The sequence below is a fragment of the Ahaetulla prasina genome, chromosome 7 (genome assembly GCF_028640845.1).
Source record: "Ahaetulla prasina isolate Xishuangbanna chromosome 7, ASM2864084v1, whole genome shotgun sequence".
In the NCBI taxonomy this organism is placed as follows: domain Eukaryota; kingdom Metazoa; phylum Chordata; class Lepidosauria; order Squamata; family Colubridae; genus Ahaetulla; species Ahaetulla prasina.
Genome location: NC_080545.1, coordinates 86,532,616 through 86,559,723, shown reverse-complemented (window position 1 = coordinate 86,559,723; position 27,108 = coordinate 86,532,616). Strand labels below are relative to the sequence as shown.

Sequence of the window (27,108 nt, the reverse complement as noted above, 5' to 3'; positions counted from 1 at the left end):
TCTATCTATCTATCTTAGGTTGGAAAAGACTCTTGGGATCTTAAGGGAAATTGTTGCCTAGTATATGTAGTCCTTGACTTACAACCACAATTCTGCCCAAAAGTCTGTTGCTAAGTGAGAAAGTCATTAAGCGAATTTTGCCCCATTTTACGACCTTCCCGGCCACAGCTGTTTAGTGAATCACTGCCGTTGTTAAGTTAGTAGCACAGTTGTAAAGTGAATCTAGCTTCCCCATTGACTTTGCTTGTCAGAAGGTCACAAAAGTTGATCACATGACCCCAGGATGTTGCAACTGTCATAAATATGAATCAATTGCCAAATGGCTGAATTTTGATCACACAACCAGGCGGTTGCTGCAATGGTCAACCATGTCAAAAACATTTTTTTCAGTGCCATTGTAACTTCAAAGGGTCACTAAACAAGATTGTAAATTGAGGACTACCTGTACAGTTGTAACAAGAAATTGGAGCCAGCCTCCTTAGGTCCCCTTCCAGCTTCCAAAATACTATTTGAAGCTACAGATAGGCTAGAATTCATGTCTGTAGTCCTTTGTGTATGTAAGAGCGCTTGAATTCAGAATTCCCTTACCTCTTGGTCAGAAGCCTCTGTAGAAAATAGAATGAGTGTACTTGCTTTCTCCAGCTAGATCAAGGGTCTTGCAACTTTAAAACCTGTCGACTTAAATTGAAATCCCAGAATCCTCAGCCAGCTTTGCTTGGCAACTTTGCTTGGCAACTTTAAGACCTGTGAACTTTAACTCCCAGAAGCTGGGAGGAATTCTGGGAGTTGAAGTTCACAGGTCTTAAAGTTGCCAACCAAAGCTGGCTGAGGAATTCTGGGAATTGAAGTCCACAGGTCTTAAAGTTGCCAAGCTAAGCTGGCCAAGTTGCCAAGCAAAGTTGCCAAGCAAAGCTGACTGAGGAATTCTGGGAGTTGAAATCCACAGCTCTTAAAGTTGCCAAGCTAAGCTGGCCAAGTTGCCAAGCAAAGTTGCCAAGCAAAGCTGACTGAGGAATTCTGGCAGTTGAAGTCCACAGGTCTTAAAGTTGCCAAGCAAAGCTGGCCAAGTTGCCAAGCAAAGCTGGCTGAGGAATTCTGGGAGTTGAAGTCCACAAGTCTTAAAGTTGCCAAGCAAAGCTGGCTGAGGAATTCTGGGAGTTGAAGTCCACAAGTCTTAAAGTTGCCAAGCAAAGCTGGCCAAGTTGCCAAGCAAAGTTGCCAAGCAAAGCTGGCTGAGGAATTCTGGGAGTTGAAGTCCACAGGTCTTAAAGTTGCCAAGCAACGCTGGCCAAATTGCCAAGCAAAGTTGCCAAGCAAAGCTGGCTGAGGAATTCTGGGAGTTGAAGTCCACAAGTCTTAAAGTTGCCAAGATTGGAGACCCCTGAGCTAGATGGTCTCCTGATCTTTTGGGTTAATTCTCCCTCCACACCCAACCATCATGATCACTAACAGCTGAAAGTAACAGGAGTTGTCGCCCAACACATTTAGAGAGCATCAGCTAAGGGATGTTGTCGTCATGAAAAAAATAACAATCCTTTATATAATGTAATGTGCGTGTGACTTGCTGTTTTGTAATCCAGTTGTCACTTTACTCCTGCTGGTGTAAAGGTTTTAAATGATGATGTTACCTTTGTCTTAAATGCAGAGCTGAGTGGCCCAAAGAGCACTTCATCCCACCCTACGTGCCACGATTCAGGAATGGCTGGGAGCCTCCTTTGCTAAGCTTCATGGGGGCCCCAAATGAGCAAGAACTCAACCAGTTGGCTGAGTCTGTGGCCAACGTGGCGGAACAGCAGAGGAAGCAAGAAATGAAAAGATTGTCAAGCGAGGTATGGAAAGCAATATATTTTATTCTCAACAATCCAACTACAGGATGGGTTTATGTCAAGGACTGGGCAATTTAGCAACAGTGTGGCACTTAACATGTTTTTCAGACTATAAGAGTCACCAGGGTATAAGACACACCAAGTTTTCAAAGAGGTAAACAAGGAAAAAAAAAATTTTTTTTTGCCCTCCCCGGCCCCCAGGAGCACTCTGCAGGCCTCCCAAACCCTCTGTGCATCCCATTTTTGCAAAAAACAGGCTTGCGGAGTGCTCCTAGGGGCTGGGGAGGGCAAAAACACTCCTGTTTTTGCAAAATAACAGGCCCATTTTTGGCCTCCCAAACCCCCCATGTATTGCGTTTTTGCCCTCCCCAGCTCCCAGGAGTACTCTGCAGGTGGGGTTTCAGGAGGCCAAAAATGGCGGTATTCGGTGTATAAGATGCACCAATATTTCCACCCTCTTTTAGTGGGGGGGGGAGTGCATCTTATACTCCAAAAAGTATGGTACATAACCCTTGGATGGCACTTGTGGATTCCCAGAATTATATAAATTTTCAAAAAGGCCACCAAACCTTTGCAAGTCTTCACAGGATCTCTGGCAAGAATGCTCAACTGTCAAGAGGTTTGGGTCATTAAAAAACAAACTACTTTTCGGCGTTCAGAATCTCACTCCAGCACATGATATCATGCCATAGCACCTGCCACCTGAAAAGTGACAATATGCCAATGTGTGGCTTTTGTCTTGTGAATCCCTTGAAACCGTTGTGTGAGGTTTTATGGGGGCCTTCTGCAGCCTGACACCTTTTAGATGGACTACAGTTCTGAGAACCCTGAGAATTTGAGACTTAACAAGTGTGGTGTGTCTAGAGGCACTCAGCGGAGAAGCCTAGTTTATGATTAAAATCCAAAATCAGTATGTTTACCTCCTTCAGAGTGAATAGGGCAGTTATTTTTGACAGGGTTGGAAAAGGAAATTAAATTCAACTTGACAAGGAAAGAGCAGCATGTTATCATCTCCCTTCCTTCCTTATTTCTTCTCCCTTTGTTTGTTTGTTTATTTATTTGTGCATTAAGGTCAGTTAAGTGACCTTGGTTGATCTGAAAAGCCATGCAGCTGGTTTGATTGGCACTTGGATGGAATGAGTGGGATGGAGGCGAACTGAAATGCAGGACTGTAAACTAGATTGGGTAGTTTAAAAAAATATTCCCAGTAAGGCAAACATAGACCAAGAAAACTTCATGGATGCATCCATATGGCTTCTGGGGGTTTGAATTGGACTTGAAGGCAATTTTGCTTTTTTATGCGTTAAAAAAAAGCATTTTTTATAATCAGGATGAGGCTGATGGATTCCATATTCTGCTTATCTGAATCAGGGGTCACCAACCTTTCGGACATCAGGGACCACTAAATTCATAATTTTAAATCTCGCAGACCACTAATATGATCTGCCGAATGACCAGCTGGGTGGGCGTGGCTAGGTGATCATGTAATTGGGTGGGTGTGGCCAATGCCTTGCCTCCCCGCCCGGGCTCCTTAGGGCTCCAACAGGAAGCACTTGTTGGAGCTAAGCAGTCACCACAAGAAACAGTTAGCAAAATAGCTCAGTTCAAATTGAATCTGACCAAGAAGGAGGCTCAGTTGAAGCACCACACTGAGGACTAAGAGCATAGGCTTTCCAAGTAGAAGGAAGACCTGCAGGAGTGGAAGGCCAGGTACCGGTGCCTGGAGGCTCAGCGGGCTGAGATGATCAGCCAGTTCCAGGCCATGATGCAGTCCCATTGGAACAAGGTCCTCCGGCTCTTTGCCATCAGTGGCACTTCCCTCCAGCCTTCACCCAAAGCCCCGCACCAGGAGGCTGAAGCAGACCCAAGTTTGAATTTCTGCCCTCCTCCAACCCACACAAAAAGACCTTGAAGGGGGAGACTCTCTGCAAAAACACAAATATTCATTGTACGTATCCATCCCAGGGGCTGTAGTTTGAGGACCCCTGATTTAATGCAATATTAAAAATGCAAATAATTTTTCTGCGGACCACGAGTGGTCCACGGACCACCAGTTGGTGACCGCTGATCTAAACCACTTGGTTATGCTCAGCTTCTTGCTGATGATGTTGTTCTAGTCTTCCTGAAGATGAGAAAGACTAGGTGTGACAGGATAGCAATCTTCCAATATTTGAGAGAAGAGGGGGACAACCTATTCTCCAAAGCACCTGAAGGCAAGACAGGAAGTAATGGATGAAAACCTATCAAAGAGAGGTCCAGTCTAGAACTAAGGAGAAATTTTCTAATAGAACAATTAATCAGTGGAACAGTTTGCCTTCAAAAATTGTAGATGCTCCAACACTGGAGGTTTTTAGGAAGAGAGTGGACAGCCATTTGCCTGGAATGGTATAGTACAACTCCTGTATGGGTGAGTTGTCCTAGAACAGCGGTGTCAAACTCAAACCCCAGGGGCCGGATTCAGCCCATGGGGTGCTTAGATCTTAGATCTGGCCCACGGGGCCACCCAGGAAACAGCAAAGGACTGACCTACAATGCCTCTGCCAGTGAAAACGGAGCTCTCCCGAGCTCCTTTTTTGCTGGCGGAGGATAACAGGAGGATGTCCCAGCCAAAAACGGAGCTTGGGAGGGCCGCGGGCAGCCCTCCTGAGCTCCGTTTTCACTGGCAGAGGGTTGCAGGAAGCCGCTGCAGCCAAAAACAGAGCTCGGGAGCCTGTTTTCACTGGCAGAGTGCTCGGGCCACCACAGGCGCCCCCGACACAAGTGACGTCGAACTAGCCACCCTGACCACGCCCACCCTGGCTTCCCAAGGTCAAACACAACCCTGATGTGGCCTTCAATGAAATCAAGTTTGACACCCAACCTTGGCAACTTTAAGACTAAGCAAAGCTGGCTGAGGAATTCTGGGAGTTGAAGTCCACAAGTCTTAAAGTTGTCAAGATTGGAGACCCCTGTACTAAAAGACCTTCCAGTTCTGTTATTCTGTATTCTGTAAGTTTTTAAGACCCCTTTCCCCCATGGGTTTGGTCTAGTGGTTAAGGCACAAGGATAGAAAGCAGAGAGACTATGAATTCAAGTTCTGCCTTAGCCAGGAAAGCCAGCTGCGTGACCTTGGGCCAGTCACACACACACTCAGTCCAGGGGTAAAATCTACTTACCTTCCTTACCAGTTCGGAAGTGCGTGCGTGTGTCACATGCAGACCTTCTGCACATGTACGAAATCTTCTGCGCATGTGCAGAAGGTAAAGAACAATTACTTCCTGAATAAAACCAGGAAGTAATGACACCCGGGCGGGTGGATGGAGCTTTGCTCCGCCATTGCTACTGGATCGCTGAACTACTGGCCACGATCGCTACCGGATCACACGATCCAGCCCAATCTGGGAGCATTTCACCCCTGTCTCAACCCAACTTTCCTCACCAGATTGTTGCAGTGGGGAAAATACAAGGAAACCGGAGGAAGGAGGAGTATTCTCTATGTTCTCCACCGTGAATTATTTATTAAAATAATAAAGACAGGATACAAATAAATTAGTAGATAAAAAATAAGCATGGCAAGGTTTGAATTGAGAGGCAGGAATGATGCAAGTACATTATTATTTATTTAAGAACCCCTGCTATATAAATAGGTAAATTATTCTGAACTTTATAAGAGCCATGTTTGTTCAAGCTGCCTGGTTGTGACACTAACAATTCAAAGGCAATTATATTTAGAGAGATAATGGTTTTAGGGAGAAGGTTACCCAAGTTTCTATTGGCAAGGAAGAAATCATTAGCATTCCATTCATCTCTATGTACAGTTGCATCAAGCAAGGGAGATGACCTGTAGTGATTCACTCATTCATTTTGATGGGCAGGAAGGATGTTGTTCTGGATTTCCATCACTGTGGGTGGGTGCTACCAAATTGCTTTGCATTATAGTTTTTCTACTGCAGATGATGAGTAATAAGACTGCTTCGAACTCTCCTTTAAAAGTTCCAGGAATTTGCTAGGTTTCACGTTATTTTTATTAGAAATTTTTTTAGTTACGCCAAGATGTTGAATCTCTGCTGGTAGTTTCGCTAGGAAAAAGACCTGGACAGTTTTTTTTTTTTTTTTTTTTTTTTTTTGTTTACATTTATACCCCGCCCTTCTCCGAAGACTCAGGGTGGCTTACACTATGTTAAGCAATAGTCTTCATCCTATTTGTATATTATATACAAAGCCAACAATCTGGGTCCTCATTTTACCTACCTTATAAAGGATGGAAGGCTGAGTCAACCTTGGGCCTGGTGGGACTTGAACCTGCAATAATCGCAGGCAGCTGTTGTTAATAACAGACTGTTTAGCAGTCTGCGCCACTCAAGGACCCTTGATCACACTTGGCCAAATAAATCTATTTCCTATTCTATTCTATTCCATTCCATTCCATTCCATTCCATTCCATGAGAATCTTGGATGGGAGAAACAGATAAGCATAAATTTTCTTAATCATACCACTCTAATAGTCTATGATAACTTATTGTAACCTGTCTTTGTGATCAACAATAGCAGAAAAATGCCAACACAAAAGCTTTCTAGCCTTCCTTTTGTATTCTTTGATTGAAGTCTCATGTGTACTGTGATTGAATGGTGGAAAAATATCAATGTAGTCTAACTCGGAGTATTTCCTAAAAATGCTTTGTTCTTACTAAGGAAACCGATTCTTTCCCCTTTTTATTTCGGAAGAAAAAGCATCCTTGAATGAATTAACAGCATGCATACGGCTGCCATGGTTACACTGCTTAATGCACAGAGCTAAGCGTTGACTTCAAATCTAGGAAATTCTGTTTCTTGAAAATTAGTCGTAGCTTAATCTCTGCTGAGCTCCATTGTGTGCCTTTTCCCTGTCTTAACGAGCAGGCCTTATTTGAGTCTTGCCACCTCGAAATATAAATTGGGCTTGAGAAGTCCTATTGCAATGATTTAAGGTCATTTTGTGGTTTGGGGTCTTTGGGGTGGTGTCCATTCCTCCATTTTCAAGGCTGCCTATTTAATTTATGTAACTATAGCAACCTGTGTGACATTTGATCCAATGGGACCAAATAATTTGACAACTGAGTTCTTAATTCCCCTTCTAAAGGAAATCATAGCTCAGTGCTAAAACGTTCAAAAGACTCCAGGTTCAGAACTATACTGCTAGAGTAAAGAATTATTATGGACAAGATGTCCTTAACCGGGGGGGGGGGGGGGGATGCATCACCACTAGGTGGTGGTTCTTCTCTTCCTCCTCCTCCTCCTTCTTCATCTTTGTCTTCTTCGTCTCCTTCGTCTCCTTTGTCTCCTTTTCTTCTCCTTCTTCTTCCCCTTTCTCTTCTTCTTCCTCTTCCTTCCTTCCTTCCTTTCCTCCTCCTCTTCCTCCCTTCCTTGCTTACTCTGTCATTTTGGGAACGAAAAACAGATATATTTTTTGTTGTACTGTAGTAGATTGCAAACTTCGTTCAGAGCTAGATGGACTGGAGATTCTAGTGTTCTCATATACAAACAGAGGGACTTATGTATTAGTTCCTGTATGAAACTGAATGAAGGACAATTGTTTTTAGGAGTTGCTTGTTCTGTTTTTCACACCCGAGCCCCCTTTCTAAACCAACTGGCAACCCCTCTTCCCTTTTCAGTTCTTCCCCTGCTTCACTTCTGGAAGATCTGAGTCCATATGAAACTACTAAGGGTAGCCTTCAAAAACGCAATATTCTCAGACTTGTAGATGAAGTATGTCAAGATTATTTTGATCGGAAGGACACATTTCCTTCTTTAAGGGGTGATGATTTCAGGTGTATTGCCCGGTTGTTTGTAAGCTTTTGTGAATTTATAATTCATCAATTTCTAGCTCAGATTTTTTTGGGATGCAAGGAGCTAGGAATATCATTCCATGTACCAGTCAGAGCATCTGCCTGATAGCTTTTTCCTTGTTAAAATTATCCAGGCCATTCCATGTTGAAAAATGGTATGGACTCAGCTTTTCAGTTGCAATGACGTTCTGGCAGTTCCATTGAAGATGTGTAGAGAATGGCCGCTCATAATTTGCGGTGAAAGATCTCTGGCAGACTTTATGTAATCAGCAACTAATCTCGTTTGTTTTTTCTTTCTTCCAGCATCCCAGCATCTCAGATTATCCTCCATCTGAAGGGTATGCATTCAGTAACACAGCTTACAAAAGAGGGCCTCTGCCGGACCAGGGGGCAGCTGTGGCTGCTTTTAAGCAAAGTGTTAGCCGACATGTAGATAGGTAACTTTACATGGATGTCATGTGTACAGTTATGGAGAACTGTCCCAGCTGGTGGCTTCTAGGATGGAGATGGCATTCTCTTTATACATCTGCTACTTTTCACTGGCCATAGAAGTAGAGATCCTTCTCTGTGCTGAAACTAAAACTTCTTTTTTTTTTCACTTCTTTTTTTTTTTTACTCTGCTTTCTCTAAGTGCTGCTGACACATTCTGTTTAAACATGCTGTTATAAATAAAGAGAGATAACAGAAATGGATTGTAAAAGTCTGAATTTGGAGCTTGGAATCTTTTCCTACTTACAAACAAGCCGTCCTCTTGTTCTTGGCCAAGGTCAACACGAGGTGGCCATTTTCTCTGTGGGTTTACTGTTCACTTTTGCCAAAGGAGACACAGAAGAGAGATACCCCCTGTAGCTTCCCATACAAAATCAGCTTCCATGCTGTTGAACCAAATGGAGAGAGGATTAAGGTCCATGGATTTTTTCAGGTCTTATAACCCCCAACAAGAAGATTCTTCTCTGCCTTATTAATAGACAAATACGTTTCTGAGTCCAATAGTAAGAATTTATGCAGCTCAGTGTTGAACTGTTGGGCTCCTTGTATTCTTGAGCTTGACTGTTTTCCTGTAGACATATCAACCCATCAACATACCGTTTACAAGATACAACAATAAACAGGAAACAGCATCAGACAAATAATCAAAGAAGAAGAAATAGCCTAATCATCCAGATTGGCAAAATAAATTACTATATATAAACAACCAGCAATCTCCATTCTCCCTCAGCAAGGATGTCACCTAGTTTGATAATGAAACACCTTTAGGAAAACAACTAAGCTCAGATATCATCTCGAATCAATAAATTTCTGGTTGCCTGATGGTGCATGAATAAATTACATGGTTTTGTTGTACTCTGTCACATCTCCCATCTTCAGCATCTGTGCCCCACTGCTTTAAAAAGCCTAGAAAATACAGGACTGTATTTTCCTGATTCTAGACCAGTAAAGCAATTTGTTGGGGAATTGGAAGCAGGGAGACATTTCATTTTACACTTTTAAAAAATGAAATGTCGCAATGCCCAATTAGGGAACAACGTCAAATAAACTGCAGATATCTGTCTTAGATTTAACTGTCCATTTTAACAACATGAGTTTTTTTAATGTTTTGGTTGGTTGGTTGGTTGGTTGGTTGGTTGGTTGGCTGGTTGGTTGGTTGTTTAGAGGTTTCACATATAATGCAGTGCCTTAAGAGTTCTGGGAAACTTAGAAAGATAAATACCATAATGAACACTGCTTTGATTATGCAATGCTATCCATTGAGATCACAGAAGCTTGCCTTCTCTGTAGCCTGTTCATCTTGAGTTCTAGGTAACTCCAACCTGAAGGTATTCCACATGGTCTTAATCACCTATCTCTTCCCCCAGATGTTGGCCTAGGATGGTTGGACCTCCTTTTGTGTGTGTGACATCTTTGAATGGTTGACTGGTTCCACCATCTAATTATTTTCATAAGCCCTTTTATATTGGTGGCTTACGCTGTGAGCCACCAGAGTCCATTGGAGTTAGGCGCTGTCCAAGTTAAGGCAAAAAGCAGACTGCAAAAATACTTTTCCGCAAATGACAAATAGGAAACCTTAAAAATGAAAACAATAAACTTTAACTTTAAAACGCCTTTCCTAATAATTACCAAGGCAGCTTGTTTCATAATATTCGCCCCGCTCAAAAGAAGAGCAAAGTTGATTACGGATGTCAAATAATTCTAAGACAAAGCCAGTAAGAAAGGATGCGAGAATCTGGGACAGATTACATGAAAATAGACATTCCTATAATCGGGTATTATAATTCATTGAAAGCCAGTTCCATGTAATGCAAGGGTGTCAAACTCACATCATCATAGTGTCATCACATGATATATCAGGACTTTTCCCCCCTTTGCTAAACTGGACATGGGTGTGGCCAGCGCATGATGCATTCAGCCTGTGAGCCAGGAGTTTGACAGTCCTGGTGTAGTGGTTAAGGTATCAGGCTAGAAACCCAGAGGCTGTACGTTCTAATCTTGCCTTATGCACAAAGCCAGCTGGGGAAACTTCAGTCAGTCAGTCACTGTCAGCCCTAGGAAGAAGTCAATAGTAAGGCTTTGAAATCTTGTCAAGAAAACTGCAGGGACTTGCCGAGGCAGTTGCCAGGAGTTAAGACTGATTCAAAGGCACAGAAACAATTAGAATTCATTATTATCCATTGTCCTCCTTTATAAGTTTTGTTTAATAAGCCACCTCCTTGGATAAATTACACTTCTTGAATCACTGGGAGTTTGCAAACTAGTGCATAGGTTAAATTACATTCTGTGTTATAATGTAATGTTATACATGTATACATCACCGCAACCATGTAAAAACTACACTGGGTTTTTATTTTATGCGACCATCGTTTTCCACTTGAGTTCTATCCAAATAATCAAGTCGCTTTCTCCAATTTTATATGCTTTCAATATATGAGATTACCCCGCCACCTGGCAATTTTGGAAATTGTAGTCCCAACATAACCAGAAGACATGATGGAGTTTGGGCTTTAATGGCCTCTAAATCAGGGGTCTCCAACCTTGGCAACTTGAAGACTTGTGGACTTCAACTCCCAGAATTCCTCAGCCAGCAAAGCTGGCTGAGGAATTCTGGGAGTTGAAGTCCACAAGTCTTCAAGTTGCCAAGGTTGGAGACCCCTGCTCTAAATTGACATGGCCAATCTCTCCTTTGGCAAAAGCAAATACTCACGAGTTGTGAGTACTACAAAGTTGCCCCAGGATCACATCACGTGAGTTCCAAAAGCAATATGTAAAATAACGATTTTTATTAGAGCACAACAGGGAACATGTAAAATGTTCCAGGATTTCTGATCGGTTGAGTCCTTGGGCACATAGTTCTTGTCCTTCTTGTCTCATCAAAATGTGCTCTTTGCTTTCAGCATCTGTGTATCCTCAACCCCGTCTTTTTAAATCTCAGTGATTTCAACCTGATTTATCGAAATGGCTTAGGATCAAGAATGCAGAGTATATAAATAGCTAAAAAGGTTGGGGAAACAGTGATGGAACTGCATAGATTAGCCATTGCTTTGGAGCCGAATCATGCGTTTTGGATAATCAAGGGTTGGTCAGTGATAATTCTGTGGTGTCCTTTTTCTCTTCTCTTTAAGTTGTGACAGTTCTCCACAGCTAATCAACTAGCTAGTTATTCAAGCACCTAAAACGGGAATGTAATTGTTTTAAAATATTTAAATGCAAAACAGAAAACAGAAAGAGTCTACAAGTGTCTTTGTAATGCGATTACTTATATTGTTTTATTCTGCTTCTAATCATGTAGGAGCTTCATGGTGATTTTGTAATCTGGTTGCAAGGGCATAGCTTATCATTTTTCAGCTTTTTAACAGTCCCAGTCAATAAAATTTCAAATCTAAAGTCATTTATAGCTAAGACTGTGAATCAAAGTGGAGTGTACTAAATTTGGAAAATAAAAAGTAGATAGATTTTTTTTAAAAAATTCCCGAGCCAAGGTTCTAACAAAAGTGAAACTAATTGTAGTTAATGGATTGCTTCCCAAGCATTAATCATCTTTTTCTCTCTATCATATTACAAAATATAAATTGGCGACCACTCTTTAAAGGGCCTTTCTGGGCCACATCTAAAGCTTTATGAGGCCATGTGTATCTAAGATGCCCCAGGCTATTTTTTTAATTTCTAACTACTCTCCTTCCCTGATGTCAAAAATCTGTTGTTGTAAAAGAATCCTCTGTGCATTGGCCTCAGCTTACTTCTGTGATCTGGATCAAAGGATGTAACTCTTGGTAGAACATGTGCTTTGCAGGCGGGAGATCTTGAGTTCAATCCTTGGCTGAGAAAAGCTTATCACGGGCTGGAAAGAGATAGGACAACCGTGAGCTAATGGGTCATTGGCCTGATTTCAGAATGTGTTTGTTTTCTCCTTGGTGAAAATCTGACCATTGTTAATATATAATATACATCTCATCATGTGTGCGCGGGTACTGACTGAATCTGTGGGAAATTATATTGCAAAAAAAAGTATAATCTACAAGTTATCTAGGTACCATGTGATCTAGATATTAAAAGAGTTGTATTTGATTGAGTGTTGTGATAGTATTGCCATGTTGGCCAGCCTCAAGGTTTGGGGAAGGAGGAGCTGTCACTATATCACACACACATACACAAATGCACATAAAGGAAGACAATTGTGGATAAGGAGTCAAATGTTATCTCCTGTGGGGATACAGATGGCATTACCCAAAAGATGTCATTGAAATGGGTCATTTCTAGGATATTTGGGGACCAAGAAAGGATTTTAGAATGGCCTGTTATTAAGAACACAAAGCCTGCAATTACTGCAGGTTCGAGCCCGGCCCAAGGTTGACTCAGCCTTCCATCCTTTATAAGGTAGGTAAAATGAGGACCCAGATTGTTGGGGGGGCAATAAGTTGACTTTGTAAATATATACAAATAGAATGAGACTATTGCCCTATACATTGTAAGCCGCCCTGAGTCTTCGGAGAAGGGCGGGATATAAATGTAAACAAAAAAAAAAAAAAATGAGAAAAGGAAAGGATCGGAAAGCAAGCTGTCCCCATTTTCACCTTTAGAAGTTGACTGAATTTCAGTGGCAGGATTTGAATCACTTTTTTGGGGGGGTTGACTGAGGTAAATTCAGGGTGGAAATGGATGCAATTTCCTTCTCAGATGCCTTCCTTTTCCACTCTTCTTTTTATTGTGTAAGAAAAGAAGAACTGGGCTGCTAAAAATCAGAAATTTTGCTAGCCTATTTGGACAGGAACACCTAGTGAGGTTGGATTTTGGCTTGTGGGCTACAGATTACTCACCCCTGGATTGAGTTAGGATCAAAACTCTATGAAACCAAAGCATCCTTTCTGGATATTTCAGTTTTATAGAATATCTGGATATATTCAACATTTATGGCCTTGAAAGGAACCATGTTTGGGACGATACACTTAATCTAGATTCTCCATTAATTATAAACTCACAGAGCAGGCATGGTTTATGCTGACTTAAAAAATCCTACACACGATTAAATCCAAATGTAGTACTATGGAGGAATCTAACTGCTAACTCTTTTAATAGTTTGATTATGTTGAGTAAATACAGCTACTAATAGCTAAAGATGCTATCAGTGATAAAGTTGGTTTCATAGTTAAAGCTTTACCATCAACACTAACAGAACAAGCCACTTGTATATAAGCAGAGAGCAAACCACATTCCTTTCTAGAACTGATGATATTACCTAGTTGGGTAATGACATGTCTGCCAGAAAATCACCAAGCTCAGAGAGCTTTAAAGATTCCTTTAAAGGTAAAGTGGTAAATAGTTTACCACTATTTTATGTATGTGCAACAATGCACACACAAAAGAGGAGCATTTCACTCACGACACCATGGCCACCATTTTTGCAAATTTTAACACCCTGCTCTCTGCAGAACACATCTCTGCAATAAATGGCAAATTATCACCAAGTAATCACCATCTCCTTTCACCTAAATTTTTAAATTAGAAGGTCAGGCTTACGGCTTTCAAAACTAAGAGATCAAAATTGTGGCAAGGGTATGCTGCTCTTCTACATAATGGGACACATTTGCAAATCCTTTAGAGGTAACTTCTTTATGCTTCTTTAAATACTTGAATTAGATGCTATACAGTTTCCCACAGGTTCTATGATATAATCAGCTCACACCTATTCATATTGTACTCCGTGCTGCGCAGAAGCATTTATATATTTATGATAGAAGCCTGGAGTCATGTACATGAGATGGGCAGCTCCAGAAATCGAATAAATAAATCAAGCATGTCATGAAAGATGTGAGCAGGCCAATTGATATTTGCAACTGCCTCGATGGGGAATAAGGGTGCTGGCCGGGGCAGCCGTCTGCCATTGTGATGGATCTCTACTAGTTTTTGCCTGGTAGTAAATCTTGAGCTAATTATAGCCAAAGACAGGCAGAGCTGGCTTCTCTTCTCTTTTTGGCTATGCTAATCTCACAGGAGAGCCGGATAACATTTTGGCTTATTTGTTTTTTGTAGAAATTATGAAGCGCATAAAACCCCAACCAAGAAATTCGCCAAAACCAAGTATGACTTTGTGGGAAGAAACCAGAGTGAGCTTTCTGTTCTGAAGGATGACATTTTAGAGGTAACAATGCTTCTTTAGACACACACACACACACACACACACACACACACACACACACACGTAGTCCTCAATTTATGACAATAACTGAAGCCAAAATTTATGATGCTAAGTGTGACCGTTGTTAATTTATTTATTTATTATTTATTTATTTAATCAAATTTTTATACCGCCCTATCTCCCGAAGGACTCAGGGCGGTTTACAGCCTGATAAAAACACAAGAATAAATACAAGATAAAAAACAATATTTAAAAAACTTATTGAATTAGGCCAGATTTAAAATTATAATTAAAATAGTAAAAACCCCATTTAAAAGCTAAATTTAAAAATTAAAACTCCAGGTTTTACGACCTTTCTTCCTATTGTTGTGAAGTGAATCACCACACTTATTAAATCAGTAACAGAGTTGTTGAGGGAATCTGGCTTCCCCCATTGACTTTGCTTGTCAGGAGGTCGCCAAAGGTAGATCACATGACCCCGGGACGCTGCAACCATCATAAATATGAATCGGTTGCCAAGCGTTTGAATTTTGATCATGTGACCATGGAGATGCTGCAATAGACATAGGTGTGAAAAATGGTCATAAGTCACTTTTTTCAAGCCATTGTAATTTTGAACGGTCACTAAATGAATAGGTGTAAGTCAAGGACTATCTGTAGATCTATTTCTTTGCTGTCATGCTTTGGATGAGCTTCTCTAGACTGAGCCATAAATTATGTTGAATAATCATGGTGGCTACAGCAGCTGAGCAACCCATGTTATAACTCAGAAAACTGGATGAATCCAAGCCATGTGTGAAATCTGTAACTTTGATATCAGGAGGGCCACTCACTGAATAGCCTGCAAAATTATCCATCTCTATTTGCTTCTAAATGGGATGCGGTGGCTCAGTGGCTAAGACACTGAGCTTGTCGATCGAAAGGTCGGCAGTTCAGCGGTTTGAATCCCCAGTGCCGCGTAACGGGGTGAGCTCCCATGACTTGTCCCAGCTTCTGCCAATCTAGCAATTCGAAAGTATGTAAAAAATGCAAGTAGAAAAATAGGGACCACCTTTGGTGGGAAGGTAACAGCATTCCGTGAACCTTTGGTGTTTAGTCATGCCGGCCATGTGGCCACAGAGACATCTTCGGACAGTGCTGGCTCTTTGGCTTTGAGACGGAGATGAGCACCACCACCCCTAGAGTCAGGAACAAGTAGCACATAGTTGTGAGGGAACCTTTACCTTTACCTTTACTTTTATTTGCTTCTAACTATTAACGAGAGCTTTCTGTTTCTGAAAGTATATTATTCGTGCAAAAAGAAGGCAACATATCCATTAAAGAATGGCTCCTTCGGACCGGATCAGTTCCCTTTCCTTTGGAGCTGGGTCTTTCTTCTGTAAGACTCTTATTCTATGCGGATCATAGTCATTCTGGAAGTAAAACATCTATATCAGAATCCCTTTTAGTTTATATGACTATTTAGTTTAGGTAACCTTTCATTTAAATGGTTCTATGGAGTCAGACTGGTTCGTTGTGAAAAGATTTGTTTGTTTTTCCAGATTCTTGATGACAGAAAGCAATGGTGGAAAGTCCAGAACGCAAATGGATTGACTGGATTTGTGCCAAATAACATCTTGGAACCTCTCAGATCTCCTGAAGGTGTTTGTACGGAGCCAGCATATACGCACACCATACAGGTATCTCCAGTTCTTTTAAACAAAAAATATCAAGAGCACGTTGGCAGGACTTTTTTCCTCAGAGATTGACAGGGATGTCAAATTCAAGGGTCATGGGCCACATCTGGCCCGCGGGGTGCTTAGATCCGGCCCCCGGGGACACCCTGGAAACAGCAAAGACCAGCCCACAGAGCCTCTGCCAACAAAAATGGAGCTCGGGAGGGCTGCGCGGTGGTCCCCGAGCTCCGTTTTCCCAGGCAAAGGGCTAGCAAAACAAACTAAAAGCAAAACGAAAGGAGAAATGTTTCCCCTTTTGCATTTGAGCATTCAAGAAGGGACAGGAAAGGAGAAAGGGAAAGAGGAAAGACAAAGAAAAAGAAGGGAGTATGGGAAGAGAGCAAGGAAGGAAAAATGAAAGAGTGGAAGGAAAAAGAAAGAATGAAGAGGGAAAGAAAAAAGAAAAGGAAGGAAGGAAGGAAGGAAGGAAGGAAGGAAGGAAGGAAGGAAGGAAGGAAGGAAGGAAGGAAGGAAGGAAGGAAGGAAGGAAGGAAGGAGATTATAATGAGAGTGAGGGACGGTCTGAGGGAAGTCCTGCCTTAGCACTTGGCCACCACAGAGGCCTGCGACACGAGTGACATCAAGCTGGCCACACTCACCCTGGCCACGCCTATCCCAGCCATGCCCATCCCCCACCCCCAGGTCAAAGATAACTCTGATGTGGCCCTCAATAAAATCAGGTTTGATACCCCTGGCCTTTGAGATATCTAAGAGAATCTAGATATGAAGCTCTGCAGAAGGATAGCCTAAGAAATGCAGGCAAAGACAACAAATTGGGATTCCAGATAGCCTGGTGGTCTTGAGTTTGAGTTCTGTATGACAAGGATACCAGTGAGGTCAAAGTGTCAGATAGACACTTTGGTGGAAGTGAAGCAGGGAGAGCCCCGACATGGAAGTTCTAAAAGAGGGTTGTAGAACCTCTAGGTCTGCAAAAGTTAGACCACAACTACTGCTATTATCGCTAGCTAGGCTGATTTTAGCTGATGGGAACCTTGCCTAACGCAAGAACCACACGTTCTCCGTGCCTGCATTAAGCTCTTGCCCATTTTTCAGAAGCATCTTTTTTTATTAATTTAACTTGTTTATTTATTTATGAAACTGATGCATCGCCTTAATCCAGGCTGAGCTTCAGTTCTCCATCCAAAGTGTTTCTAGGTTTCCTGAGAAGCTTGTTAAAGAGCCTTTCTCTTCGATCAGGTAACAGCAGAATGACGAGCAAGAGGAACATCACAAAAGTCAAGGGGCTGAGCACCTAAGGGCATGAGCAGTTCTTCTATTAAAAGACATCTTACAGCATACAAAATAAATTCATTTAATTATTAATAATTCCAGCATTGTTTCTCTTGGCAACATGAAGCAGAGTCTCTGCTCTTTTGATGTCTCCTTTTTATTGCTGACATTTGTAGTTTCGTTACCACGCTTTGGGTTCTAATTCAGCTTATGCCTTTTTTATTTAAATGCTTGTCATGTCTTGATAGTTATTGATGTCAAAGAAGGAATTTGAATTATTTAAGGTAGGGTTTTTTTCTTTTCATCCAAACTGTCCCTATTCGGTTTCCCTTAGATTTTCTTTTGGATGTGTAAAGTTATTTCCGCTGCACTTTGCATGGGTTTGAGTTGCTGGCTTTTCTATTGGTGTGGAATTCTCTACAGAGGAATGTAGAATTTTTTGATCCTTTGAATCAAAGGTTCGTAATAATATGCAGCTTTTGAGTACCATCAAAACGCACATATTATGACCAGTTTTTTGTTTTAATTGTTTGGTATGTTGAAATGAAATGGCAGAATACTTGTTAGTATTCTGAACACAGGTAAGTCATCATATTAGAATTGAGAGCGGGATTGTATGAATTCAGGTCAGTTCCAACTTTTGAGTCAGTTGAAAGATCAGTCCTTTTTAAATGTTCGGATCAATTAACAAAATCAAACTGGTTTTACTGGAACACCTGAGCTGATTTGGTGAGGCCTTGATTTAGCCTTTTAAAATAACATCTGTGCAAAGGAGGATGGCTGAGGCATTGGGCTTTTTTTAAAAAAATAGCTTTTATTGCTTTATTGCAGAAGTGTTGAACTTCACCTTTAGAGAAGGTGTCCCCTTCTCTAAACCGGGTGTGGGCATGGCCAGCGTGTGACGCATCTGGCTCTTGTGATGCGAGTTTGACAGCCCTGCTTTATTGTTTTATTGCTGTTGTGAGCCACCCAGAATTGTGGGGGAAGGGGGGGGGGTTGAAGACAGATGACACTGTAAGTCTTTTAAATAAATAAATTCATTGTTTGGAACTGATTTGCTGCATGGAACATTCTTACAGGCAGCAGGCAGAATATAGAGAGTGAAGGACGGAAAGAGATACGAAGGGAGGGGAGGGAGGGAGGGAGGGAGGGAGGGAGGGAGGGAGGGAGGGAGGGAGGAAGGAAGGAAGGAAGGAAGGAAGGAAGGAAGGAAGGAAGGAAGGAAGGAAGGAAGGAAGGACGGACTCCACAAAGTACCAAACTGGAAGCAGGATCTAAATAAAGAGAAGACCCTGTCTGATCTAATGGTTCAAAAATTGCACCATTAACTGAAAGACTTCAGTTCAAGTCCACGATCAATCATAGAAGCCCATTAAGTGATTTTGGACCTATTGCTCTTTGCTCATCAGCCTCCCTAAGTTTTATTCCAAAGAATTCTATGGGGTTGGCTTGGCTGACTGGCTCCAGTTTACCCAATAAATTTCCTTTGCTAAAGATTACTTGAACCAGGTGTCTCTTATTTCACTGCACCTCCATGACCCCCTTAACAGAATATTTTTCTTAATAGCTATAACATCCGCCAAGCAGATATTAGGACTGTGGGGAGTTCTTCATTTTCCAAGTTATGTATTTTCCACAATGTATAGATTGTATGTAGACATGACCTTTCTTTTATTCTGGAAAGCAAATTAAATTGTCTTGTTCATCGAGCCCAGGAATTTCCTTCGTCCTGATCCTTCTTGATGTGAGAGGATGATTTACATGTAGTCCTCACTTAATGACCAGTGATTTAGCGAATATTCAGAGTTGTAGCAGACCTCTCTGGAGCTATTTATGATTTGTTTTCAACATTCTGACAACCGCACACAACACCCACCCAGCAGTCATGTGATCGTTCACAGCCGTTTGCAGCACCCTGCAGTCACATGACTTCAATTTTCAGTATCTTTTCCCCAATTTCTGGCATTTAGTTTCAATTTCTGACAAAAAATGTCCATTGATGAAAACGGGTTTGCTTAACAACTGCAGCGATCGCTTAACCACAGCAAAAAACAAAAAGGTCATAAAGTCAAATGTGGTCATATGGCGACCTGTTTAATGAACACCACAACTTAGGTCTTAGGACCATAATTCTGGCCTCGATTAGAGTTGTATTTCAAGGACTACCTCTACATAGGGTAGAGGTATCTTAAGTACATTGTTCTTGTTTGGATGGAGTCTTAAAACTTAGGAAAGGTTTGTCCTCTTTCCAGATAATTATAAAAATTCTGAAGAATTCCATCCAATTCTTAGCATCCTTAGAATCCATGTGGCTTTGGAGAAACAGTTTTCATGGGCCTTGTGGTCACAAAGAAAAGCCACAGCTAAAGCAACTTTCCTAGGAAGTACCTGCTGTGGTCCGCCAGCAGCCTGCGGAGCTGGCAACGGAGTCAGACAGCGATGAGGCTGAGGAAGAGTGTGGGCCAGTCCTGGAGGCTGGGGAAGACCCAGATGAGGGCTCTGCGTCAGAGGCTGAGGTGGGGCCAGAGCCATCAGGGGGTGAGGTGTGGACTCCAGAGCCTCCAGAGACTGATTGTAGTGAGACAGAGGAGCAGGAGGAGCCTGTTCCTAATGTATGCATGAGAAGAGCTGCCAGAAGGCAAGAGCAGCTCAAGCAAAGAGGACGACTCGGGAATAGGGCCAAGAGATGATTGGCCCCTCCCATAAGGCTTAAAAGACCATCAAGGGCGTTTGGGCTCTTTGCCGAAAAACAACGGTGATAGCTTCGTCTTGTTGCATTCATTTTGTATCGGTGTCTTCTGAACTTTTGCCAAGAAAGGCCTTTGGCAGTTTACCTAATTGGACCAAGGTTGGTGATAGGACTGAGGAATTGTGTTGGGAGGAATTTGCTTTAATTTAGTTGCACTACGCTGAGAATGAAGTAATTCTCAGCTGTTTTAATAAAGTTTGTTTGTTTTTACACTGACTGAGTTTTCTACTACCTACTTGGACCTGGGTCACAACAGCACCAATAGAGAAGGTTTACAAAGATTTGTACTTTGGGAAGATAAAAAGTATTGCAGAGTAGACAAATAGGTACTGCGTTGGTTGCTTCTGATAGTCACATCTTTTAGGAAGTGACACCAGTGGTGTCTGCCTGTTGTAGGCGGCTGTTTTTCTCAGATTCTGCTGTGACAAGATGGTGCATGTCTCCCTCAGCTGTTTTTCTTCTGTGAGGAGAAACAAATGGAAGTGGATGACAGCGGACCTGTTGACTCTTGGCTCACTCACGTGAGCGTTGGAGGTGATCGGGTCTTCAGTCGCGCAAGTGTCGCAGGCGCTTGGAGCCCCATTTCCATGAGTATCGCGGACACTCAGTCTCACTTGCACAAGTATCACAGATGTTCAGGGCCTCAGTCACGCGAGTATCTCAGGCACGTTCGACCCACTCATGTGAGCACCACAGGCACCTGGGGCCTCAGTTGTGCGAGCATCACGGGCACTCTTGGCCCCATTTGCACAAGCAACTGGTGCTTGTGCATGCACATATGCCCATGCACATGCCTCCCACAAAACCATCCCCTTTCCCTCCTCCCCCACCTCCGGGCCGCCATTCTGTACACTTTAGTTCACATCTTGGACTTCCTGGATCAAGAATATCTTAATGCTCCAAAGTATGTCTGAGAAAATGATTAGAGATAGACCTCAACTTACAACTTTTCGCTTAGTGACTGTTGGAAGTTATAATGGCACTGAAAAAAGCGACATGACCATTTTTCACACCTACAATTGTTGCAGCATCCCCATGGTCAAAATTCAGATGCTTGGCAATTGGTTCATATTTAGGTTGGCTCCAGTGTCCTGGACTCGAGTTTCTCCTTATGGACCAGGGGGTGGGTTCTATTTACGGGGCCGTGCATTTCTGCGCATGCGAAGATTGTCATTTATGACATCTGGGCGGATGGGCAGTGCCTCCCGCCAATTTTACTACCAGTTCTATAGAACCAGACAGAACCTGGAGCAACACACCACTGTTACAGATGTACAGATAGTCCTCCACTTATAACCGTTCATTTAGTGTTTGAAATTAGAACAGCACTGAAAAGAATGACTGTTTTTCACACTTACGCACAATCCAGCATTCCCCTGATCATGTGATCAAAATTTGGGCGCTTGGCAACCGGCTCATATGTATGTCGGTTGCAGTGTCCCAGGCTCATGTGATCACCTTTTGTGACCTTCTGACAAGCCAAGTCAAAGGGGGAGCCAGATTCACTTAACAACCATGTTACTAACTTAACAACTGCACTGATTCACTTAACAACGGTGGCAGGAAAGGTTGTAAAATGGGGCAAAGTTCATTCAACAACTGTCTCACTGAGCAACAGAATTGTTGGACTCAATTGTGGCCGTAAGTTGAAGACTACCTGTTACTATTTTTAAACCCAGTTTATGGAATACAGTGAAAGCGGGAGCTTATTGATGGGTTATAATAAAGGATGATGGTTTTTGTGTGGGTGAGAATATGCTTTCCAAACCTAATAAGGCTACGGTGAAAAATTGGCTGTGATTGAGATGTAAAGTGCATTGTTGCAGGGTACATACAGCATTATACAGTAGATATAATGGCCAACATTTTGGCTCCTTCCTCAATATTTCCAGGCAGTGCTAACAATCTATTTAAAAAACAGAAAATTGGAAAGTATATTCAGAAGATTTATGCAGAAATGATTTAAAAAATCAGGTCAGCAATCCTCATGCTGCGATCCATAAATTAAAGCAAGTCACAAATTCATTGTCTACAGCTGACAGCCAGCTTGTACTTTCCTTGTTCTGCGTGCCTGATTTGATGTGTGAAATGAGGCACATGGTTGGAAGACTGTCAGATCTCTGCAGTGTTGATCTGTTTAACTTGGATGCTTTCTCCTTTCATTTGTCGTTCGTCACATTTTGGCTCTCTCTTTCTCTCCTTAGCATAGCCATAATTATGAATTCGGATTTGCATGAGGCATTCTCGCTGGAAGAGACTCAAAACCTTATTGTGAAAAACAGTGGCATCTAAATCTTGCTGGTTTATGGCTTTGCCTCATTTCTGAGAAACAGTGCACTAGTATTTTTATAAAATTAAAGCTTTCCCCTGTCTAGTCATGTCCGATTCTAAGCATATGTGCTCATCTCCGTTTCTTAGTCGAGGGAGCCAGCATTTCCTTGGTCATGTGGCTGAGGTGCACAGAAAGCTGTTACCGTCCCACCAAAGTGGTACCTATTTATCTACTTGCATTTGCATGCTTTCGAATTGCTAGGTGGGCAAGAACTGGGACAAGGACAGGAGCTCACATGCAATGCTCGGGTCTCAAACCTAGGATGTCAGTGTCTTTAACCATTGAGCCATCGCCCCCCACACCAGTATTTATATTGTCATTTGCAAATATATATATATACATATTCAGACTTAAAACTTGCTAAAATCGTTGCACTGATCTTAAAATATATGACAAATAACCTGAAATACCTATTATTTTAGGAAGGCATGTTCTAAAACATGGGTCCCTAATCCCCTGTCCATGGACTGGCACCAGGCCCGCCATGCCACAGGCCAGAGGTGAGATTCACATAATTTATCTATCGGTTCTCCCAGCACCAAAAATGTGAGCGCCCAGCCTTCCGCACATGCGCCCGGCCTCAAAAACGTGCCTAAATAGGACATCATAGAGCCAGGGCAGGTGGGCAGGCTCACCTGCGACTTCCGCTACTGGTTCGCCCGAACCAGTCCGAACCAGCTGAATACCATCCCTGCCACAGGCCACGTAAAGAAGTGAAGCCCCATCCACGGAGTGCAGGCAGCATGTAAGACCATATCCCTTCCAGTTCCGTGGAAAACCCTTTCTCCGCGGAACTGGTCCCTGGTGCCCAAAGGGTTGAGGGTGCTGTTCTTGAAGTTGATCTTAACAGTTAGAGTCAAGAATTGTGTCCTTCTCTGAAATATTAAGGAAATTTGCTTCTGGCCAAGAACTGGCTGGGAAGTCATCTGGGATCTCCCTGCCTACCACAGAGTATTCCTCAGAAAGGGAAGAATTTCACAGATGCACACTTCCTCTCATTCCATCACAATCTGCCTTCTCCACAGTCAACGCCATTAGCTGGATTCCACCAGGGAAGCAGCAGGAGCTCAGTTCCTTTCTTCTTGTCCTCCCCCTACCCGCTGAAGCCAGAAACAAGGAGCAGGTGCCAAAGTTACAGTGAAATGCTCCCATTTCTCCCCTCCACCCCCTCTTTGCTCTACATCTTTTCTGTTGACGGGTCATTAGAGATTGGAAGCGACTGGGGGAGGAGACCGTTTCTGTTCTTCCTTTAAGCCATGTAAGATTGGCATTCCCTATTGACCAAGCCCTGACAAAGGATTCTAATGAATGAACAGGCTGCATGGCTGTGTAATTAATGTGAGCTAGACAAAAAAGAGAGCTATTGTGGCTCTTTGCATAGCTTGCAGGCAGAGAGTTTTAAAAATACAGTTCTCTGAAATCGGACGTTTTACCAGGAGCTGTGACTGACAGGATCCTGAATCACCGAAATGGAGGATTTAGCTATCTTCAGTCAGTCCTTCCCTGTGCAACCAAAAGTTTAAACCCAGCGGGTTCTGCTAAGGTGCTACATTGCTAGATTTCAGGTAGCCTGCAGCCCAATTTCAAATACAGGTAGTCCTCAAGTTACAACCACAACTGAGCCCAAGGTTTCTGTTGCTAAGTGAGACATTTGTTAAGTGAGTTTTGCCCCATTTTGCAACCTTTCTAGACACTGTTAAGTGAATCACTGCAGTTGTTCAGTTGGTAACATGGTGGTTAAGTAAAGCTGGCTTTCCCATTGACTTTGCTTTGATATGAGCCGTGATGGCGCAGTGGTTAGAATGCAGTACTGCATGTTACTTCTGCCGGCTGCCAGCAGTTCAGCAGTTCGATTCTCACCGGCTCAATGTTGACTCCGCCTTCCATCCTTCCGAGGTCGGTAAAATGAGGACCCAGATTGCCATTGGGGGCAATAGGATATAAACTATTTAGAGGGGGCTGCAAAGCACTGTAAAGTGCTATTGCTATTGCTTGTCAGAAGGTTGCAAAAGATATTTTGCCTGGGGGACCCTGCAATCGTCATAAATATGAACCAGTTGCCAAGCATCTGAATTTTTGATCACGTGACCATTGGGATGCTGCAGTGGTCATAAGTGTGAAAAATGGCCACCAATCATTATTTTCAATGCCACTGTAATTTTGAACCGTCACTAAATGAAGTGTTATAAGTCACGGACTATCTGTACTAGCTGCAAGGGATCGGTTCCGATCTTTGCTAAAAGGCACTAGTTCCTTCCCTGCCTGAGGGCGACAAAGAAACATGCTAGAAAGACCATAATGTGAGTCTTGGAGTCTGAGTTCTCAAGCCTACTTTTGACTCTAGTTGTGTTTATGCAGCTTCAGCCCTTCCCAAGAAGTGACTTCAAGGTGACTTACTTTGAACTTCAACAGCTTACTTTGAAAGTTGGTCAATCTCTTATTTCTAAGGCAATATAGGTAGTCCTCAATCTAGGACCATTAATGGAGTCTGTGCCTTAATGTTGTAAGTCATGATAGCAATAGCAATAGCATTTAGACTTATATATCGCTTCACAGTGCTTTACAGCCCTCTCTAAGCTGTTTACAGAGTCAGCCTACTGCCCCCAACACTTTGGGTCCTCATTTTACCCACCTCGGAAGGATGGAAGGCTGAGTCAACCTTGAGCCTGGTGAGACTCAATCTGCCAAATTGCGGGCAGCCGGCAGTCAGCAGAAGTAGCCTGCAGTACTGCACTCTAACCACTGCGCTACCATGGCTCATGACGATGATCGTAAAATGGTTTGGTCGTGTTTATGATCTTTTTTTGCTGCAGTTGTAATGTTGGGGATGTATACCTCTGTTGTCTAAGTATTGCAGAGTAGAGAAATAGGTTCTGCGTTGGCTGCTTCTGATAGGCACATCTTTCAGGAAGTAACACCAATGGTGTCTGCCTGTTGTAGGCGGCTGTTTTTCTCAGATTCTGCTGTGACAAGATGGTGCATGTCTCCCAAAGAGACATTTCTTTCCCTCAGCTGTTTTTCTTCCTGTGAGAAGAAACAAATGGAATTTTCTTAGCTTCAGTTTCTATTTTTTCAGTGAACTGGAGGATAGCCAATCTCTTTTTGCTTAATTCATCACCCTGACATTTAGGGGTTTTGCCGGGGCTGTCCACACAAAGTGGATGGTCTCTGCAAGTATTCCTCATAGTTTTTGCTTCCTTATTTGTTTGTGTTTATGATCCTTTTTTGCTGCAGTGGTAAAGGGGGCATTGTGGTTGTTAAGCAAACCAATGGTTCTCGGTAGGCGCACTGGACGTTTGTGCTGGTTTTTAGCAAAACCATCCTAAAATGCAGTGACCATGTGACCATGGGGCACTGCGAACGGTCATAAATGCAGCTGTGCTGTCGAATGCCCAAAGTCCAGTCACATGACCATTGGGGGAAACTGACCATCAGAACTTCAAATATGGATCATAACTCGGCGCAACATACTGGTAGGTCAATCATAACTTTGAATAGTCGGTAAGCAATCAGTCATAAGTTGAGGACTACCTATACGCCAATTTGGTCAATTGTTGGTCCCTAATGTTTCTAGAAACTTATAGGCTGTGGATACACAACCTGAAGGTTACTTTAAACAGCATGCTTGAGGTCACAAAGTATTAAACATAAACGGTAAAGGTAAAGGTTCCCCTCGCACATATGTGCTAGTCATTCCCGACTCTAGAGGGCAGTTCTCATCTCCGTTTCAAAGCTGAAGAGCCAGCGCTGTCCAAAGACGTCTCTGTGGTCATGTGGCCGGCATGACTCAATGCCAAAGGTGCACGGAACACTGTTACCTTCCCACCCTATTTTTCTACTTGAGTTTTTTACGTGCTTTCAAACTGCTAAGTTGGCAGAAGCTGGGACAAGTAATGGGAGCTCACCCTATTACGCGGCACTAGGGATTCGAACCACTGAACTGCCAAACTTTCAATTGACAAACTCAGCGTCTTAGCCACTGAGCCACCACATCCCTAGCATACTAAACATAGTAAAGCAAAGATAGGAAAAAGCTGTAATTGACTTGATTTAATGTTAAACAAGTCTTAAAACTATGGTTTACGTGATTTTTTTTTCTTAAGCTACGTAATAGTTTCTCTTTTCTTTCATTAAAAATTACAATTCGGTGACGTCTGTGCAATAGAATTAGGGAAGCCACATCCCAGAGTGGCTGCAGAAGGAATCAAAATTTTAAGCCGAGATCACAGACTTGTCTGTGCAATCAAAGCTTAATGTCTCCAGGCTGAAGGGTCAGGGCTTCAATTCCAGAGCTCTGGCTGCCATTTTGGTTCCACCTGTGGCCACATCCAAGGCTTACAAGTGCAGCTCTGGGGACAAATTTTTCACACAGGAATCATTTGCTCCTGAAAGGCCACATTCTTGTTCACTTCTTTCCCCCCCCCTTTCTGTATCTTCACCAGGAGACGCTGAGAAATTGAGAAACTGACCCAATCTGCATTTCCTGGAGAAATGTGTAGATCAGACATATCTGTTTGGATACTGTTTGGATTTTTCTTTTTTCTTTTTTTTTCTTTTTCCTTTTTTTTTTTTTGGAATATATTTTTATTTTGTACACAAACAAACATTTAATATATCATTCAACCCTTCCATGCGACATCTCGATGTTTTCTCCTTGACTTCCTCTTTTTGTTGTTTCTTCTATCTTCATTTTCTTTTAATCTGTTACAATTTTTCCAGAAGTACAATATTCTAATTATATCATTTTCTTACATAACTATTAGTTTACTTATCTATATCTTTTTTCTAACCAATGGTAAAATTGAATCCATACCTTAAAATATT

At 42.4% G+C, this 27,108-nt stretch overlaps 1 protein-coding gene across 1 annotated transcript in view; it reads left to right on the top strand.

The window, feature by feature from the left end:
* The window catches only part of EPS8 (epidermal growth factor receptor pathway substrate 8), a 103,872-nt gene that overhangs the window by 58,067 nt on the left and 18,697 nt on the right, over positions 1–27,108 (top strand). The window contains exons 14-17 of the mRNA XM_058189998.1: positions 1,646–1,829; positions 7,934–8,067; positions 14,153–14,261; positions 15,800–15,937. Coding sequence (XP_058045981.1) covers positions 1,646–1,829; positions 7,934–8,067; positions 14,153–14,261; positions 15,800–15,937 — 565 coding nt within the window. The remainder of the gene's footprint in view (positions 1–1,645; positions 1,830–7,933; positions 8,068–14,152; positions 14,262–15,799; positions 15,938–27,108) is intronic.